General features: G+C 40.5%; 1 protein-coding gene across 1 annotated transcript in view; it reads right to left on the bottom strand.

Annotated features, from left to right (window-relative positions):
* LOC106879420 (uncharacterized) overlaps positions 1-21013 on the bottom strand; it is a 36170-nt gene continuing 15157 nt past the window's right edge. Inside the window, exons 5-15 of the mRNA XM_089364143.1 lie at positions 18016-18226; positions 14685-14719; positions 13323-13351; positions 11578-12095; positions 10475-10512; positions 9327-9418; positions 7817-7966; positions 6607-6685; positions 3331-3521; positions 1895-2153; positions 1-514 (exon numbers count right to left, since the gene is read on the bottom strand). Coding sequence (XP_089220269.1) covers positions 411-514; positions 1895-2153; positions 3331-3521; positions 6607-6685; positions 7817-7966; positions 9327-9418; positions 10475-10512; positions 11578-12095; positions 13323-13351; positions 14685-14719; positions 18016-18226 — 1706 coding nt within the window. The 3' untranslated portion in view covers positions 1-410. The remainder of the gene's footprint in view (positions 515-1894; positions 2154-3330; positions 3522-6606; positions 6686-7816; positions 7967-9326; positions 9419-10474; positions 10513-11577; positions 12096-13322; positions 13352-14684; positions 14720-18015; positions 18227-21013) is intronic.

Raw genomic sequence — 21013 nt, 5'->3', positions numbered from 1 at the left:
AATTGTTAGCATGCCAGATAAAATATTTAGTAGCTTCATGTTCTGAGTTCAAATTCCAGCGGGGTCAACTTCACCTTTCATCCTTCCAATGGTCAGTAAAATAAGTACCAGTTGATGTAATCGACAAGCTCCCCTCCCATCAAATTTTCTGGGCATTATGCCTATAGTTGAAGGACTTATTTTATTGATTGAACAGGGGGTACTCTGGCGGAATCTTTAGCACACTGGACAAAATACTTAGAGCCATTTCTTAAATCTGCTGAGGTCAACTTCACCTTTGCAAATATTGCAAAGCATTATATCCAATACTCTAATGACTTTATCAATCGAATCCAATGCCTCGTTAATATACATTTCAGATTAAATAAATAAAGTGTAATTCCAGTATGTAATCTAGTTATAAGCATCTCTTACCTGCTCAAAGAATGTGACCGCTCTCTTTTTGGACCACATGTTACTTTCATTGACAGTGGCCAGTTTCCTTCTGGCTCTATCCAGTTTTTCTCTTTCTGTCCTGAAATTAAGTGTTACAAACGTTAGAAAATATATACATTTTATCTTTTTTACTAGTTTTCAGTCACTGGACTGTGGCCGTGCTGAGCTACCACCTTGACCCCTGAAAGGTTCAGTCAAACAAACCAACTCCCTGCCTCCGGGGACTTATTTTAACCCTTTAGCATTCAGATTATTTTATCAAACATAATTCTTATTTATTCACATCATCATTTAACGTCCGCTTTCCATGCTAGCATGGGTTGGACGATTTGACTGAGGACTGGTGAAACCAGATGGCTACACCAGGCTCCAATCTGATTTGGCAGAGTTTCTACAGCTGGATGCCCTTCCTAATGACAACCACTCCGAGAGTCTTAATACCTCTGCTGTGGAGCATGGGTCATGTGTTTGTTCCCCCACCACCGCTCAACAACCAGTGTTGGTTTGTTTACAACCCTGTAAATTAGTGATTGATTCAACAAAAAAAAAAAAAGACCAGTTGACTAAGTACCAAGCTTTAAAAAATGTAAGTACTGAGGTCAATTTGTTCAATTAAACCAGTGGTTCTCAATGGGGGTCTATATGGCCATGGAGGGGTGGGACCATATATGGTTTGGTTGTTAAAATTTATCTGCAATAAATCAATTATACTTTTACAATATACAGAATATTTTAATAATTATTTTTATCCATCTTCTCTTTTACTCTTTTACTTATTTCAGTCATTTGACTGCGGCCATGCTGGGAGCACCACCTTTAGTCGAACAAATCGACCCCAGGTCTTATTCTTTGTAAGCCTAGTACTTATTCTATCGGTCTCTTTTGCCGAACCTCTCAGTTACGGGGACGTAAACACACCAACATCGGTTGTCAAGTGATGGTGGGGGGACAAACACAGACACACAAACACATATACATATATATATATATGTATATATATATATATATATACATATATACGACGGGCTTCTTTCAGTTTCCGTCTACCAAATCCACTCACAAGGGCTTTGGTCGGCCCGAGGCTATAGAAGACACTTGCCCAAGGTGCCACGCAGTGAGACTGAACCCAGAACCATGTGGTTGGTAAGCAAGCTACTTACCACACAGCCACTCCTGCTTCTAATAATATTTAATTATAAAAATGTAATAGGGTTTCTTTTTTTTAACACCGAATGGCTAGAGGACCCAGCCGAGTAAAATAGAAAAAGGGGTCCATAGGCAAAAAAAAATGATTATGAAACACTGAAGTAAACCCTTCAAGGTGGTTTCTCAGCATGGTCGCAGTCCAATGACTGAAACAAGTAAAATATTTAAAAGAAGTAAAAGGTAGAAAATCAGTCAGGAGTTCAATCAAGAAGCAGCAAGGGGAGAGAAAAATGGAAAGATGGTGATGCCTTACCGAAGTTCTTTCCGCGCTTTCTCCAGTCTATAGGTTTCTTGTCGTAGCTGGATTCCCTCCTCGAAGACAACAGCTGCCTGAGCTCACTTGTTCGGCGGCGTTCGCGTAGGTGAGGAGGAATATCGGGTTCAGCATTGGCAAGATGGTGGTGATGGCGATGGCTATGGTGATGTGAACCATGTGGTTCCACGGGGCGATGGCGCCGTAGACTGGACCTGACTTTAGCCCTTTCTTTCCTCCTCCTTTGGCTTTCCTCAAACTGCAACACAAAAGGCAAGACATGAACACAATTAAGCAAATATAATAATTAAAATCTCTCAAGTCATCATCATGCTCTTACATGCCACTGGCACAGCTACTCTTATGTGACACCGGCACAGGTGCTCTTATGTGACACCGGCACAGACACACTAATGTGACACCAGCACAGGCGCACTTACATGACACTGGCACAGGTGCATGTGTGTATATATATATATATATATATAACTTTTATCTTTTGCTCGTTTAAGTCATTAGACTGTGGCCATGCTGGGGCACTGCCTTCAAGAATTTTTTAGTCGAATGAATCAACCCCAGTACTTATTTTCTTTTAAGCCTAGTATTTACTCTATTGCTCTCTTATGCTGAACTGCTAGGTTATGGAGACGTAAACACACCAGCACCAGGTGTCAAATGGTGGTGGAGGACAAACACAGACACAAAGACACACACACAGATTTTATATATATATATATATATATATATATATACAAGTTTCTTATCAATCAAATCTACTCACAAGGCTTTGATCAGCCCAAGAGTATAGTAGAAGACACTTGCCCAAGGTGCCATACAGTGGGGATGAACCTGGAACCATGTTGTTGGGAAACAAGCTTCTTACCACACAGCCATGCTTGTGCATATATATATATATATATATATATATATATATATATATATATATATATATATATATATGCCAGTGGCGCACGAAAAGACATTCAAGCGAGATCGTTGCCAGTGCCACTGGACTGGCTCCTGTGCAGGTGGCACGTAAAATTCACCATTTCGAGCGTGGCCGTCGCCAGTACCCGCCTGACTGGCCCTCGTGCCGGTGGCACGTAAAAGCACTCACTACACTCTCGAAGTGGTTGGCATTAGGAAGGGCATCCAGCTGTAGAAACTCTGCCAAATCAGATTGGAGCCTGGTGTCGCCTCCCGGTCCACCAGTCCTCAGTCTATCATCCAACCCATGCTAGCATGGAAAGCGGACGTTAAACGATGATGATGATGATGAGATGTCATGGCTGGAAGTTATTCCATTAACTTAAATTCAGTCACCATTTATCCCAAATATCTTCATGCTTCTAGCTCCTTGCCCCCCCTCCCTCTACCCCTCCCCCCACACACACACACATACAGACAGATAAAGGCACTGTGCCTAAAATACTTACCTTAGCTTTAGCCCATGGATCCTTGGAGGCTTTAGGATCCAGTAAGGCATGGGACCAATTTTTCTTATCTGATTTAGATTTACTCTGAGTAGAAGCCTTGCTCTTTGCAGCAGTTTTCTTCTCACCCTCCGTCTTTTGGGGGCTTTTCTTAACTACCTTGTTGGATTCTTCTGTACCATCCGCCGGTTTACCTACAAAACAACAACAGCAACAAAATTCAAACAATCTTCATTATCAGCGTTCTCACCAGTCACAGAATATCTGCCTCAGTAAAATTAGTCCAAGGCATGAAAGCATGGAAAAGTAGACACGGGCGCGGGAGTGGCTGTGTGGTAAGTAGATTGCTTACGAACCACATGGTTCTGCGTTCAGTCCCACTGCGTGGCACCTTGGGCAAGTGTCTTCTACTATAGCCTCGGGCCGACCAAAACCTTGTGAGTGGATTTGGTAGACGGAAACTGAAAGAAGCCTATCGTGTGTTCTCGTCTACGTTTGTTTGCAATGTCCTGTACCCAGATATGCACCTATACATACAGGTGGATGTCGGTATGCACATACCTGTACGTATATATGCATATACTCATTTACTATTTGTTTTTACATGATTGAACGCAGCATCTTCCAAATGTAAGTAGTTTTCGTAACTCATATCCTCCGACGCTACTCTATCTCTTTCTCTTTCCTTCCCCCCCTCGTTCTTCCTCTGTACTACTACATATCTCGCTTTACCCCTCTCGTTCTTCCTCTGTTACTACTACGTATCTCTTTTTCCCCCTCGTTTTTCCTCTCTTTCTCTTTTCCTCTCGTTGCTCACCTATTCTTCTACTTCCTCCCTCTGTTTCTCTCTCTTCCCTTTACACCGGCATGGTCACATGCTTCCGGTCAATAATCCTTTCCTTCCTTGGCTTTCGCCAAGCAACGCACGCACCACTTTGTCCCTCTCGGGTCCGTGCCTCATCGCGTTCTTACACACATAATTTTTCTCGTCTGGCCGTAAAGCCTTTTCTGTTTGTTTTCCTGTCTTGTTTTTTGTCCGCCACTACATTCCTCCATGGCTAGATTTAATTTGCGTATACAAATTTAATCTGCGATCCATGGGACGAGCCGTTTTAGCGATGCGTCCTGCCCAAGCTCGTCGAAACGCCGGTGTTAAAACGTGGGTGGCTGATGAAGGAGATGTTCTCTATGTGGCTCGTGTGTTCTCGTCTACGTTTGTTTGCAATGTCCTGTACCCAGATATGCACCTATACATACAGGTGGATGTCGGTATGCACATACCTGTACGTATATATGCATATACTCATTTACTATTTATATATATATATATATGTATATGTTTTGTGTGTCTGTGTTTGTCCCACCAACATCGCTTGACAACCGATGCTGGTGTGTTTACGTCCCCATAGTTTAGTGGCTCGGCAAAAGAGACCGATAGAATAAGTACTAGGCTTCCAAAGAATAAGTCCTGGGGTCGATTTGCTCGACTAAAGGTGGCAGAGTATTAAAAAATGATGACGATGACATTACAACTTCTTAAACTCTACTTTTGTGTTAATCCTTTTGTTACCATATCTATGTGCAACTAATCCTGTCTTCGTTTCAATTAATTTTGAAAATAATGAAGAATTTATTAAGATAACTTTATCATTTAAGCTGATGTCTAGAATACAAATTAACATGAAAGAGTGGTTTCATTGCTTTTTACGTAGCACCAGCACTGGCAGGGTAACCGAGTAACTCGCAAGACAAGGAATTATGAGATGGGCAGGAGAATTTTAGGAGGGGAATTTGTGTCAGAGGAGAAAGAGAGAGAGAGAAGAACAAGAAAGAGGACAGAGACAGGTGTGCTGATGTAAAGGAGATACTTGGTTACCTGGTCAGCAGAAAAACAAGAGAAAGAGTAAGAGAGGGTGACCAAGGATGAGGTGTGCTGCTGTAGAGGAGATACATGGCTACCCAGCACCAGAGGGAAGAGCAAGAGAAATAGAGAGAGAGAGAGAGTAGGAAACAGCAAAAGTGTAAGAGGGAAAAGGAGAGAGATGGTGAAGTGCCGAGGTATACTCACAAGTAACAAGTATCAGAGCATAGATGTGATGGTAGAGTAAAGAAGAGAGAGAGAGAGGTACAAAGGTCATTATATATACATGGTCAGGTGTTGCCAAGAAGGCACAAGTAGGGAGTGGGGATTGTGATGACTGGCAAAAAACCTGGGTAGAAAAATGGGGTGGGAGGGAAAGCAGCGATACAGTGAGCAGTGCAGTGAAGGCGAGTGGGAGACAATCATAGTTTATGAAGAGGAAACGTGAGGAAGAGAAAGATGCTGTTTTGAAGAGGAGATGTAGTTTGGTTTCATGGGGTAGGGTGTGTGAAAAGTTTGTTGTTACATGTGGGTGGGACACATGTAATTGAGTATTGTTGAGATGGGCAGGCCTTCTCTAGAACCTCATATGACCAAACATCTTGGTCCATTGTCATTTGCTCCATGAACCCCAACATCCTTAGATCAGTCCTCACCACTTCATCCCATGTCTTCCTGGTTCCCCACTGCCACAGGTACCATCCACTTTCAGCGACAGGCACTTCTGTATACAGTTGTCTTTACTCATACACATCACAAGTCCAAACCAATGCAGTCTCCTCTCCTGCATACCACATTTAATCCCTCTTATACCTAACTTATCTCTCAACACAGTTATGCTTTGTCAGTCATGCACACTCATGTTGCAAATCCAATGGAGCATACCACCTTCATTCCTCTCCAACCTACGCATGTCTTCTACAGTCAAAGCCCATGTCTCACTACCACGTAACACAGCTGTTCTCACACAGGCATCATACAATCTATATATATATATATATATATATATATATCCACACAGTGAATATGATACAGGAATAAATACATATATATATATATATATATATATATATACATATATATATACATATATATATACATATATATATATACATATCCACACAGTAAATATGATAGAAAAATATATATACATATTCACACGGTGCATTTCCATAGAAAAATATCAAACAGCTAAGGAAACCAATGTCACAGGGGACTCTTGCCCACGTACTGCACAGTGAGATCAAACCAACAACCACATGGTTGCAAAGCAAACTTTTGAACTTTTTTGAATTTTTTGTTTTTAAATAAGAATTTTTTTTTAAATCAAATAAAAGTTTCACATAGATTAAAAAAAAAAAAAAAAGAAAAGCAAAAGAAATCAGAGCAAAATAAGAACAAAACAGAATGTTACTTACTTTCTTTTTTAGTATTAACCAGTTTCTTTGCAGGATCAGCAGCTTTCTTTTGAATTTGCATTCCCAAGGCATTTCTGGCCTGCAAAAATATTATAGGTTTGAGCATGCATATATATATATATATATATATATATATATATATATATATATATATATATATATATATGGGAGAATGTACGAAAAAACAACAACAGACGAGGACAGGTGGTGTAAATAACAAAAGGATGTATTAGTATGACGCTCGGGAATGCGGAAAGTCTTTGACGTTTCGAGCTACGCTCTTCAACAGAAAGAATACGGAGACAAGGAGAAAAACACGGAGAAAAAAAATTGAATAGTGTCCAGTCAACGGTCAATCATAAAAAAAACACAAAAAAACAATAACTAAAAAACAACAAAGTGAGGACGTGATACGGATAGTGTTATTGGACGCTCAGGAAAGGAAAGAGAGAGAGTATGATGTTTCGGGCGGAGCCCTTCGTCGGAAAGACGGAAAGTTCAAGATAGATAGATAGATAGATAGATAGATATACATACATACATACATACATTTATTCTTTCCTTTCATTCTTTTACTTGTTTCAGTCATTTGACTGCAGCCATGCTGGAGCACTGCCTTAAAGGGATTTAGTCAAAGAAATCAACCCCGGGACTTATTCTTTGTAAGCCTAGTACTTATTCTATCAGTCTCTTTTGCCGAACTACTACGTTACGGAGGACATAAATACACTAACATTGGTTGTCAAGTGATGGCGAAGGGACAAACACAGACACACAAACAAATATATTCGTGTGTGTGTGTGTGTATTATTTGTTTGTTATTTCACAGCGGCCAGGCTGGAGCACCGCCTTTTTAGTCGACATATGAACCAAAGTCATTATTTGCAAGTGAGTATGACACTAGGAGAATGTACCATGCTTTTGCTAATTGCTTTAGATTGTCATTTAGATGAGCAGACATAGCCACTTGGAGAGAGGGATAAGGCTGCACCAGTACGACACTGCTACTCATTTACAAGGTTTTTGTCGGCCTTGGGAGACATTTGTCCAAGGTATCTTGTAGTGGGAATGAACCCAAAGCCATGTGGTTGGGAAGCAAACTTCTTACTACACAGCCATACATACAAAATAAAAAGAAAAAACATTCTTGAGCAATGATCACCACTACAATCCCATTCGACAGCACTCAACTCCACTTCGCTCCACCTACCATCTTCACAGTAATAACTGTGCCATTGAACTTGGTCTGGTTGAGATGACGGATGCAGTTGTTTGCGTCTTCAGTTGAAGCCATAATCACAAAACCATAACAGCGACGACTTGGAATCCGTGCAGTTGTCACAACTTTGGCAGCAACAACCTGGAAAACAAACAAAAAAAAAGCATGGTTATAAGGTGGTTATAAGATAACGAAAGAGATTAAATGGGACAATCGTTTGTTTTGCATACATTTTATAAGCACAGGTGTGGCCACCCAGAGTGTACGGGTGGCCACACCTGTGCTTTGAATGTAGAGTTTAGTTGTTTTATCTAAAATAGAGTGCTGGTGTGACATAAAAAGCACTCAGTCCACTCTGCAAAGTGGTTGGTGTTAGGGAGGGCATCTAGCTGTAAAAACCATGCCAAAAGAGACAGCTAAGCATGGTGCAGTCTTCTGCCTAGCCAGCTTCTGTCAAACCATCCAACCCATGCCAGCATGAAAAGCAGACGTTAAATGATGATGATGATGAGAGTTACTTAATCCAGCATCTTCATCTTAAAGCTATGGTACTACATTACCACCATCATTTAACATTCATTTTCTGTGCTGGTATGGGTTGAATGAGTCGACAGTGCCAATCATTTTACAGAGTTATGCTGGTATAGGCTGGATGATTCAACAGGAGCTGGTGAACTGGTGCACTGTACCAAGCTTCAATGTCTGCTTTGGCACAGTTTCTACATCTGGATGCTCTCCTTAATGCCAACCACTTCTCAGAATATACTGGGTACTTTTCAAATGGCATCAGCACCAGTGAAGTCACCAACTAACTTGCAAGACAAGAGCCCTCAATACTGGGTAGTATGGAGGGAGGCGGCTTTATGCCAGGTAATATTATCATCATCCATCATTTTGAATCCGGGTTTTGTCCCCGTTAACACGGGTGGCTGGATCTACCTCAATACCATACAACTGCCCTCACACCATCTCGCTCTATCTTGCCCAGTTTTGGGCGTCCTCCTTTCTCGAGCCAACCCTCCCAATCTCCTCCTCCTCCTGTCCCCTTCACATTTTCCTCAGTCTACCTCGCTTTCGCTGTCCATTTACCTCAAAACCTAGCACCCTCTTCAGAACATGCTCAGCAGGACTCTGAAAGGGGTCTCAGGGAGTAGCGTCCCAGCCTTCCTGAGCTAGTTTCCCACCACATTTCTTAAACATCATGGTAGAGGCCTTGGTCTTGGGACCACTCATGTCTCGAAACTGAGTTTGGGGGTAAGCAAGGGCATGCTCCCCGTAGAAAATCCAGCTACGAAAAAGCCTCAAGATAATAGCAAAGGAGGTAATGAGAAGTTTAAATATGATAGAGAGACAAGAACAGGTGTCTAGCCAAAAAAATAGATACATGATGGTGAAGACTACATGATCAAATTTTACAAATCTAAACCATTTACATGAAATTTTAAAACTGAATGTGAAGCAGATAAAATATTTATATTTTTAATTTAAATCATTTACAAACCCAGCCATATTTGACAAACAGTGCTTTGAGATTTGCAGCTTTAGTGTTGGCTTTGAGTCCAGTAATCCACAAATTACAAGTTTTGGCAGATTCTACGAAAGAAAAAAAAATGAAAAAAAAAAAGAATTTTGGTTTAATAATCTATCTTATAATTTCATTATAATTTCAAAAACATTTAATCCTTTAAAACTCAATGGAACAGGTAAAAGTCTAAATGTTGTTCACAGTAAAATCTGAAATTATTTTTTGTATAATTTCCATTCCAGTTTAACATATTGAATAGTTGTATGTAGTAGTGCATATTAAATATGTAGCAGTGCTCATATCTGTAGATTTGAAGGAAAATTAAGAAGGTTTTAATGTTGTGGCTGCATGGTTGGCTTGCTTTGCAAACATGTGGTTTTGGGTTCAGGCCTGCAGTGCGACACCATAAGCAAGTGTCTTCTACTATAACCCCAGGCCAGCCAATGCTTTGCAAGTGAATTTGTTAAATGGAAGCTTTGTGAAAGCCCATCGTGTGTGTTTGTGTGTGTGCGTCTTAATGTTTGCCACCCCACTACCACTCAACAACTGCTGTTGGTTTGTTTATGGCCATGTAACACTTAAGTTACATGGCCAATAGTAAAAGTAGGAGACTTTAAAATAAGTACTGAGGTTGATTTGTTAAACTAAACACCTCACAACAGTGCCCCAGCATGGTCTTTTATTCGCTTCAGTCATTTGACTGTGGCCATGCTGCAGCACCGCCTTTTAGTCGAACAAATCAACTTTTTCTTTGTAAGCCTAGTACTTATTCTATCAGTCTCTTTTGCTGAACTGCTAAATTACAGGGACATAAACGCACCAGCATCAGTTGTCAAGCGATGGGGGGGGGGGGGGGGGACAAATACAGACACCCACCCACACACACACACACACATATATATATATATGTATATATACATGACAGGCTTCTTTACAGTTTCCGTCTACCAAGTCCACTCGAGGCTATAGTAGGAGACACTTGCCCAAGGTGCCACTCAGTGGGACTGAACCCAGAACCATGTGGTTGGTAAGCAAGCTACTTACCACACAGCCACTCCTGCACCTAAGATTTGGACCTAAAAGATTATAACAATGTACATGGTAAGAGAACAAAGGATTCTTACTTGGTTTACCCTTCTTTGTTTTAGGTGTGTCTTCAGAACTGGAAAAAACAAAAAGAACAGAAATATCACATTAGGATATTGACAAATCCAGGCAATATATTCAACATAAAACTATTACAACAGTGTAAAACTAATTGTTTTATACTATTAAAATAAATGTGTAATATGTGATATATCACAAGCAGTAAAACAGTTAGAATATTTACATGTGGTGTATGAATCTCAGACAATACAACATGGTTAGAATATTGCTACATGTGACATCATCATCATTCAAGGTTCACTTCTCCATGCCTGCATGGGCCAGATGGGATTTATTGAGGCAGATTTTCTTCTACAGCCGAGTACCTTTCTTGTCACCAACCCTCATCAGTTTCCAGGCAAGATAATATTTCTCAATAGGCAGACATGTTTTTCATGGAAGACTGGAGACAAACAACATTGCTTGTATGAAAAAGATGCTCATTTGCAATCATCACATGATGACAAGACAAGATTATAAACACACACACACACACACACACATATACATGTGTGTACATATATATGTATATACATACATACACACATACATACATACAATGGACTTCTTTCAGTTTCTGTCAACTAAATCCACTCACAAGGCTTTGGTTGACCCAAGGTTACAGTGGAAGACACTTGCCCAAACTCCCACACGGTGTGAGTAAGCCCAAGACCAGATTGGAGCCTGGTGCAGCCATCACCAGTCCTCAGTCAAATCGTCCAACCCATGCTAGCATGGAAAGCGGACGTTAAACGATGATGATGATGATATATATATATATATATATAGATAGATGGATATAGATATAGATATATATAATGGGCTTCTTTCAGTTTCTGTCTATCAAATCCACTCACAAGGCTTTAGTCAGCCCGGGGCTATAACAGAAGACACTTGCATAAGATACCTTGCAGTAGGACTGAACCTTGAAGCCATGCGGTTGAGAAATTTGCTTTTCAACCACACATCCATGCTTGGAAAAGGGACGGAACTATTAGAGAAAGCAGACAGAGCTATTAAGAGAAGGGAACAGGGTTACTGGAAAAAAAGGACAAAGGTATGTAAAGAATCCAATAATTACCTTTTGGTCTTGGCATCTTTACTATCTTTCTTCTGTTCCACCTTCTTATCCGTCTTTTGGTCTTTCTGGCTTTTAGCACCAGCATCAGCTTCAGTAGTGCTGACGGTGGTGGACGTTTTGCCATTTGCTTGCTCACTTTTCTTTTCATTTGTTGCTAAGTCAGCGTCCAGGTCGTTATGGATGTCATCAACGAGTACAATTAATGACTCGTTCTCTTCGGATTTTGCAGCTGTTTTCAGCAGAGTAGACTTGTTAATGACTTTCGAAGTGTTAGACAATACATTTGGCTCTGAAGAACTTTGGTTTAAGTTATTATTATTTTTGTTTTCCGGCTTTTCTGACACCTGATCTGAAGAAGAACCATTGCTGGCCTCTTTAGAACCAGCATCTGCGAGCTTGGTTTCCATCTGGCCTGCAGGGTCTCTGGTCACTGAAGAAGAATTATTGGTGTCTACGGTTTGATCGTTACTCTCAGCCTTGATCACTGACTCCACTTTGTCTCCAGCGTTCAACTCTTCCTAAACAATATACAAACAATTGTACGCATTAAGAGCACTACTCAACACATGCATGCAAGGAGATGGAGTATGGAGATGAAGGTGCCTATAATTGTATCATTTTGTTTCCAATAGGCGTAGGAGTGGCTGTGTGGTAAGTAGCATGCTTACCAACCACATGGTCCCAGGTTCAGTCCCACTGCGTGGCACCTTGGGCAAGTGTCTAATACTATAGCCTCGGGCCAACCAAAGCCTTGTGAGGGGATTTGGTAGACAGAGACTGAAAGAAGCCCGTTGTATATATGTATATGTATGTATATATATGTGTGTGTCTGTGTTTGTCCCTCCTACATCGCTTGACAATCGATGCTGGTATGTTTACGTCCCCGTAACTTAGCGGTTCGGCAACAAGACAGACCGATAGAATAAGTACCAGGCTTACAAAGAATAAGTCCTGGGGTCGATTTGCTCGACTAAAGGCGGTGCTCCAGCATGGTCACAGTCAAATGACTGAAACAAGTAAAAGAGTAAGAGTAAAGAGTATTTAAATCAGCCCAATGCTTTACTGATATTTATTTAATCAACTAAAAAATTGTTTTTGACTTAGGAAAAAAAAAACTTAGAAAATAAACTGACTCTGGCTGGATTTGAACTCTGATGGTAAAAGAGGATAACTAAATACTGCAAGACATTTATTCCAACACTCTACTACCACCACCACCAACAACACCAATCTAAGGCAATGTAAGAATCTAATGGCTGTGAAAGTAGAGTAGGTTGGCTGCAGGTAACAGTCATCTCCTGATTTCTAGCTCTACTACTACTTCTACCACCACCACCTCCTCCTCTTCAAATATACTGATGCCTTGAGCCAACATATGAGCTGACAAGGAAGTCTCTACGTGGCCAATCAACCTATTAGAAGTGGTAGCCAAGTCTTCCTCCAATCTAAAATAAGGAAAGGACATGAAGAACAGACACTTCAGGATACCCCCAAAAAGACAAGGATGACCATGGATGGGATGTCACTGGTCTCAAGTCTGCTTAATCAAGTTTGATCTAGAGCTAAACAGCAAAAAAAACAAAAAAAACTCAGACATGTCACAAGTGAGCAGTAAAGGCATCCAGCTGTCAGAAAAAAAAAACAATTAGTCAATCCACCAATGTTATAACGAGTGGCAAGTAAATTACTGAATCAGAAAAAATGCAGGATAAAAACACAAAAATTTTCAAATTATCTACACTGACCTTCTTTTCAGCCACGTTTACAGATTCCTCTAGAAAAAAAAAAAGAAGAAAGAAGAAAAGAAAAATGCTTTAGAAATATGATACAGAAAAATTTAACGTTTTTGTTGTTTGCTGAAATTCACTCCTTTCATTTTCGAAAAATAACAAAGGATTTAGTAAAATAACTTTGTTGTTACTTCATTATTAAGCGGGAACGTAAACAGTGATGAAATTTTGATGGCAGGTTTTAATTTTTTAAGCTTTTAGCATTCAGGCCATTCATTCAAATGCAACACTAACTTATTCATTCACATTACTCTTTTCTCTTTTAGTTGTTTCAGTCATTTGACTGCGGCCATGCTGGAGCACCGTCTTTAGTCGAGCAAATTGACCCTAGGACTTATTCTTTGTAAGCCGAGTACTTATTCTATCGGTCTCTTTTGCCAAACCGATAAATTACAGGGACGAAAACACACCAACATCAGTTGTCAAGCGATGTTGGGGGGACAAACACAGACACACACATATATATAAATACATATACATGTACGACAGGCTTCTTTCAGTTTCTGTCTACCAAATCCACTCACAAGGCTTTGGTCGGCCCGAGGCTATAGTAGAAGACACTTGCCCAAGGTGCCACGCAGTGGGAATGAACCCGGAACCATGTGGTTGGTAAGCAAAGCTACTTACCACACAGCCACTCCTGCACCTATGCTATGACCATTTTAAAAAAGTTTGCGTTTTCCTCAGCAAAATCAAGGAGATCCGATGCAGCTGAAACCTGATCATCTTTTTGAGACAACCACACTCTACACACTTCACTTCCAAGCATTGCTATAAACAACACAAGGGAGCGAGAGAGGAAGTTACAACTGAGTATGCATATGTAACAGAGTTCAAGGTCAGTCTATGCCATCCAGCTTCACTCTGCATACTCTAGCTCCATTACCACTGTCACAGTACCTGGGTGCCAACAGGGAAACAAAAAACCCAGACGATGCAGGCTTGATTACATGAGAATTTACTTTCAGAAGTAAGCTAACAACAACATCATCATCATCCTCCAGTGTTTTCTCCCTGTTAACGGGGGTGGCCAGATCTACCTCAATGCCATAGCAACAAAGGTAGGCAGGTGCAGCCCACCCCAACCTTTGGGCTGGCTGGCTTGTGCCCATTCTCCTTTGCTATCATGAAACTTGTTCGTAGCTGGATTTTCTACAGGGAGCATGCTCTTGCTTACCCCCAACCTCAGTTTCTAGACATGAGTGGTTCCTGAGACCAAGGCCTCTACCATGATTTTAAAGAAATGTGGTGGAAAACTAGCTCAAGAAGGCAGGGATAATAACACCAAAAATATATTATTATAAAAGAGATTCTTACTTCCTTTTGTTTTCTTGTCATCTGAATTGGCAGGACTGAAAAATAAAAATTTTACTCTATGACATCACCATTCATTATTATTATTATTATTATTATTATCATTATTATCATAATCTTCATAACAACAATTATATATATCATCTTTTATCATTCATTTCAGTCACTGGACTGCAATCATGCAGGGGCACCACCTTGAAGAGTTTTAGCTCATCAAATTAACCCCAATCCTTATTTTTAAAACCTGGTACTTATTCTATCAGTTTCTTTTGTGAACTGCTAATTCTTAGAGATGTTGGTATGGCTGTGTGGTAAGAAGCTTGCTTCCCAACAACATGGTCCTGGGTTCAGTCCTACTGTGTGGCACCTTGAGCAAGTGTCTTCTATTATAGCCTTGGGCTGACCACAGCCTTGTGAATGGATTTGGTAGATGGAAACTGAAAGAAGCCTGTTGTATATACATATATATGTGTGTGTCTGTGTTTGTCCTCCACCATGGCTTGACAACTGGTGGCATTGTGCTTACAGTCCTGTAATTTAGCAGCTCAGCAAAAGATGCTGATAGGGTACCAGGTTTGAAAAAATAAAAATACTGGGGGGTCGATTCATTTGACTAAAAATTCTTCAAGGTGGTGCTCCAGCATGGCCGCAGTCTAATGACTGAAACAAATACAAGATAAAAGATAAACCAAAAGCAGTTGTCAAGCAGAGATGGGGGACAAACACACACATACATATATAACAGACGATAGAGACAGAAAATGGAATGCACAGGAAACTTTATTCACAATGATCATCAAACACATTCTGCATCGATAACCTTGCAGGTAGGAAACTACACAAGTAGTTGTGGTGCATCCCTCGGTGTAGAAGTGTCTCATCAAGAGACATAATCCAGCAAAAGTTGTGTAATTATTATGGATGGCATCAGGTAGCCATAGGCAGTGAACATGCTTTATTGGCATACTACTAGGAACAAACCCAACACTTAAATATTAACTTATACATATATACACCTACACACAGTTTCTGACTTTAAGGGTATTGTGAAAGGCCTAGTTAGAGGCCCAACCTTGTAGAAAAACTGAAGGACCACTGCAATAAGTGTGTGAATCTGAGAGGGGAATATGTTACATAAAATCATAATTAACTGATCCTCCTGTATTTTCTTTTACTCAAAGCCAGAAACTTTTCAGCACCCTCTCGTGTGTATGTGTGTGTATTAACATAGGAGCAAGGAACAGAAATTCTCTCCCTACCAAATTCTACTACACATTTAAATTAAATATTCTTTTCTCTTATTTGTAAACACACACAAACACACGAGGAGTGTTATGCATATATAACAGTGTTCAATACATGCTTTGGGTAGGGTAGTGAGCAGGCAGAATCATTAGCACACCAGGCGAAATGTTTAACGGTATTTCATCCATTTTTACGTTCTGAGTTCAAATTCCACAGAGGTCGACTTTATCTTTCATCCGTTCGCAGTTGATAAAATAAGTACCAGTTGAGCACTGGGGGTCAATATAATCGACTTAACCCCTTCCCTGAAACTGCTGCCAAAATTTGTAACCAATATATTTGCTTCAGGTAAAAGTAAACCAAGGCTTTTTGTGGTGACTGAACTGTTTAACCACATCTAATTAATATCCCGACATAATCTTAATCCTTACATAGCTTTCATACCTACATTCCAACATTAAACTACTTTTGTTTTGATGCAGAACAATGCCAATTATTTGTCATTACACCATGTGAACCAAATACAACATGTTACTGGAACAATAATTCTATTAAAAACTGAGAGATTAAGTAAATTCCATCAGATATTTAATCTGTTGTCATTTTCAGGACGTTTGTCAACTCAGCATAATCCTTTCTACTATAGACACAAGGCCTGAAATTGGGGGGGGGGGGGGGGGGGGGGGGGGGCTAGTCGATAACCTAAACTCAGGTGCTTGACTGGTTTATATTTTATTAACCCTGAAAGGATGAGAGACAAAGTCAAATGCCACTAAGATTCTGCCAACTCACCACCTTAATAATAATAATAATAATAATAATAATAATAATAATAATAATAATAATAATAATCCTTTCTACTAAAAGCACAAGGCCTGAAATTTAGGGGGAGGGGAGTAGTTGGTTACATCAACCCCCAGTGTTTCACTGGTATTTAATTTATCAACCCCGAAAGGATGAAAGGCAAAGTCTACCTCGGTAGAATTTGAACTTAGAACAAAGCCAGACAAAATGCTGCTGAGCATTTTTCTGACATGCTAACAATTCTGCCAGCCTGCCACCTTAATAATAATAATAATAATAATAATAATGGCTTCAAATTTTGCCACAAAGGCAGCAATTTTGGGGGAGGGAATGAGTTGATTACATCAACCCAAGTCTTCAACTGGTATCTATTTCATCGACTCTGAAAGGATGAAAGGCAAAATTGGCCTTCACAGAATTTGAACTCAGAACGGAGTGACAGGAGAAATACCACTAAGCATTTCGTCCAGCGTGCTAATGATTCAGCCAGCTCACCATAAATTTGAGAATGGGTGACGATTGTTGATAAAATCACCTCCCTAGTATTTTGGCTGCTGTATCCCTTTAGTATCTAGATTATTCCGTTTAATGTAATATCTTTTTTTATTCACATTGTTTTGAATTATTCATACATTATCTCATAGCTTTGAGATTTTGATCATCTCCTTTACTCATTTCAGTCATTTGACTGTGGCCATGCTGGAGCACCACCTTTTCAGTTGAGAAAATCAACCCCAGGACTTATTCTTTGTAAGCCTAGTACTTATTCTATCCGTCTCTTTTGCCGAACTGCTAAGTTACGGGGATATAAACACACCAGCATCAGTTGTCAAGCAATGTTGGGGGAACAAACAGACACGCAAACATACATACACACACACACACACATATATACATATACATATATACGACGGGCTTCTTTCAGTTTCCGTCTACCAAATCCACTCACAAGGCTTTGGTCGGCCTGAGGCTATAGTAGAAGACACTTGCCCAAGGTGCCACGCAGTGGGACTGAACCTGGAACCATGTGGTTGGGAAGCAAGCTTCTTACCACACAGCCACGATCCACGAATCGTGAAAGGCAAAACAGGATTTGAATGGAGAACACACAAAACTGGAACAAATACTACAAGACATTTAAGTAGGTACTCTACAAAAAGAACAAGGAGGAGAAGGAAAAAGAAGCAGGAGGGAGAGGAGGATATATTGAAATAGAAGGTAAGGGAACATGGGGAGTTGCAGTTACCAACCACAAAAACTCAATATATGTATATATAAACAATACCTTTTGGTCTTTCCTTCTTTACTGTCTTTCTTCTGCTCAGTTTTCTGGATTTTAGCAGGGGTGGCACCTTCAGTGGTATTCGTAGTGATGCACTTTTTGCCACCAGCCAGCTGTTTAATTTTCTTCCCGCTTGCAGTTAAATCAGCATCCAGGTCGTTATGGATATCATCGTCAAGTACAATTAATGACTCGTTCTCTTCCGATTTCACTGCTGTTTTTCAAGAATGGAAAACCCTGGTTAATGACTTTCAATGCAAAGGTAGGTAGTGGTATGTGTTGGTGGCAGTGGTGGTGGTAGTATGTGTTGGTGATGAATAGTAGTGTATTGGTTGTAGTAGTAGAATACTGGTGGATGGTAGTGTGTAGGTGGTAGTTGTATATTGGCAGTAGTGGAGTGTTGGTGGTGGTGGTGGTGGTGGTAATAGTAGAGTACTTGTGGTTGGCCGAGTACAGGTAATAGTAGTGGTGGTGGTAGCATGTTGGTGGTAGTAAAGTGTTAGTTGGTATTAGTTTATTTGTGGCTGTAGTAAGTAGAAGTTGAAAGTTGGTGGTAAATGATAGTGTATTGGTTGTAGTAGTGGCTGTGGTGGCATATTGGTTGTAGTAGTGGCTGTGGTGGTATGATGAGGATGCAAGTGTGGTGGTGGTGTTGATGGTCGTGTGAAACAAGTGGTAGTAATGTGTTGGTGGTGGTACAAAATAAACAGCTGTAGAGGAAGAGATGGGAGATCAGATAAGAACAGGAGAAAGTAAGAGAGAGAGGGTAAGAAAACCCCAACACACACACACAAGCTGTATGTAGTTACTCAACCTGCTAGAAATAGCAGCCATTTCTCAATCAAATCATACTCTACCATCTTGAGAAAAAAAAAGGGGACACATTGAATAATGCAGACCAAAATATTCTTCAAAAGACATGATACTGGGTGGAATACTCTTGATTACAGGGAAGCTCAATTGGGACTAATTAACAATAACTCGTTAGCAACTGTGGTTTACAATTTCAGCACAAGGCCTACAGTTTTAAAGGGTCTGGAGTAACTTGCTACCACTGATCCTAGAAGATAACTGCAACTTTATTTTATCAACCCCAGGAAGATGGAGAGTAAAGTTGACCCCAGTCCTCAGTCAAATCGTCCAACCCATGCTAGCATGGAAAGCGGACGTTAAACGATGATGATGATGATGAACACAAAGTCTGCCTCATCATCGTCATTTAATATCCACTTTTCCATGCTTGCATGAGTCAGAAGGGAACTTTCTAAGGCAGATTTTTTTATGCTAGATGCCCTTCTTTGTCACTAGCCCTCACTTATTTCCAAGCAAGACAATACTTCCCCATGGCTAGACATGTTCTCACAGAATACTGGAAATGAATGCAACTGCTTGAATGAAAAATTCATTTACAACTTTCACATGATGTCAAGACAAGGAGAGACAAGCATACACACACTTACACAAGCATATTGTTGTTGGCACTCCGTCGCTTACGACGTCGAGGGTTCCAGTTGATCCGATCAATGGAACAGCCTGTTCGTGAATTAACGTGCATGTGGCTGAGCACTCCACAGACACGTGTACCCTTAACGTAGTTCTCGGGGATATTCAGCGTGACACAGAGTGTGACAAGGCTGACCCTTTGAACCACAGGCACAACAGAAACAGGAAGTAAGAATGAGAGAAAGTTGTGGTGGAAGAGTACAGCAGGGTTCGCCACCATCCCCTGCCGGAGCCTCGTAGAGCTTTAGGTGTTTTCGCTCAATAAACACTCACAACTCCCGGTCTAGGAATCGAAACCGCGATCCTATGACCGCGAGTCCGCTGCCCTAACTACTGGGCCATTGTGCCTCCACACACAAGCATATATACATACATGTATATATGTGTTAAGGGATGAAATAGAAGAGGTGAGCAGTTATGCATATCTTGGTCAAGAAGTGACTATGAGGCGTGAGATGGAGAATGAGATCTCGCGAAAGGTAAGAGCAGGATGGAGAGCATTCAACTCAATGAAGGATTTGCTGAGGGCAAACCTAGACAAGGCAACTCACACCAATCTCTTCAACAGTACAGTCTTGCCTGCAATGCTATATGCATGTGAGATTTGGGCCTTGACAAAGAGAGAAGAACAACATCTGCTTATGGTGCAGAGAGCTATGGAAAGGTCAATGCTGGGAATTTTGCTGAGAGATCACATCCAGAATGAGATCAAGAGCAGAACTGGAGTGAAGGACGTCATCGCAGAATGCCACCACGCAAAGCTATGACGGACCGGTCGTGTCGCAGGTTCACAGAAAAATTGTCAAGTGGTACCCGCGCAAGCAGAAGAGACCACTCGGGAAGACTTCCAAATCAGGTGGGAAGATGTTTGGAGCAACATGGAGGAGAATGGCAAGAGCACAAGGGGAATGTAGCAAATGCTGTGGCCAGCAGAGCCAACTCAGCGACAGACAGTCTGGCTGATCTAGGTAATGTGCGTGTGTATGTGTGTGCGTGTGTATGTGTGTGCGCGTGTGCACGCTTCTGTATTTTTTATATATTACTCAGTATCAACCTACCAATTTATACTTGGTAGCCAAACCTAGGATTTATAAATTGAACTGGTGACAGCTTGTTAAGTTTGGATTACCAGGATTCCATCTATCAAAGGATAAATTTGGTAGCCTCATGTATCTTACCTGTACAGAGAGCTTACTAAATTTTTTGCTTGGATTATCAATTCCTTTATATATATATATATATATATATATATATATATATATATATATATATATATATATATATATACACACACAAAAAGATTTCTTTCAGTTTCTATCTACCAAATCCACTCACAAGACTTTGGTTAGGCTGGGGCTTATAGTAGAAGACATATGCCCAAGTTATCACAAGGCATTTTGGTCGATACCAAACAATTCTGCCAGCTCATCAGCTTATAGTAAACAATAATTGTAACAATATATCTGGGATACAAACATTTGATCTTTTGCACTGGTTA

Source organism: Octopus bimaculoides, chromosome 16 (genome assembly GCF_046866305.1).
Source record: "Octopus bimaculoides isolate indiv1 chromosome 16, ASM4686630v1, whole genome shotgun sequence".
Classification (NCBI taxonomy): Eukaryota; Metazoa; Mollusca; class Cephalopoda; order Octopoda; family Octopodidae; genus Octopus; species Octopus bimaculoides.
Note: the sequence above shows the minus strand (reverse complement) of the source record. Positions and strands in the feature narration are given on the sequence as shown.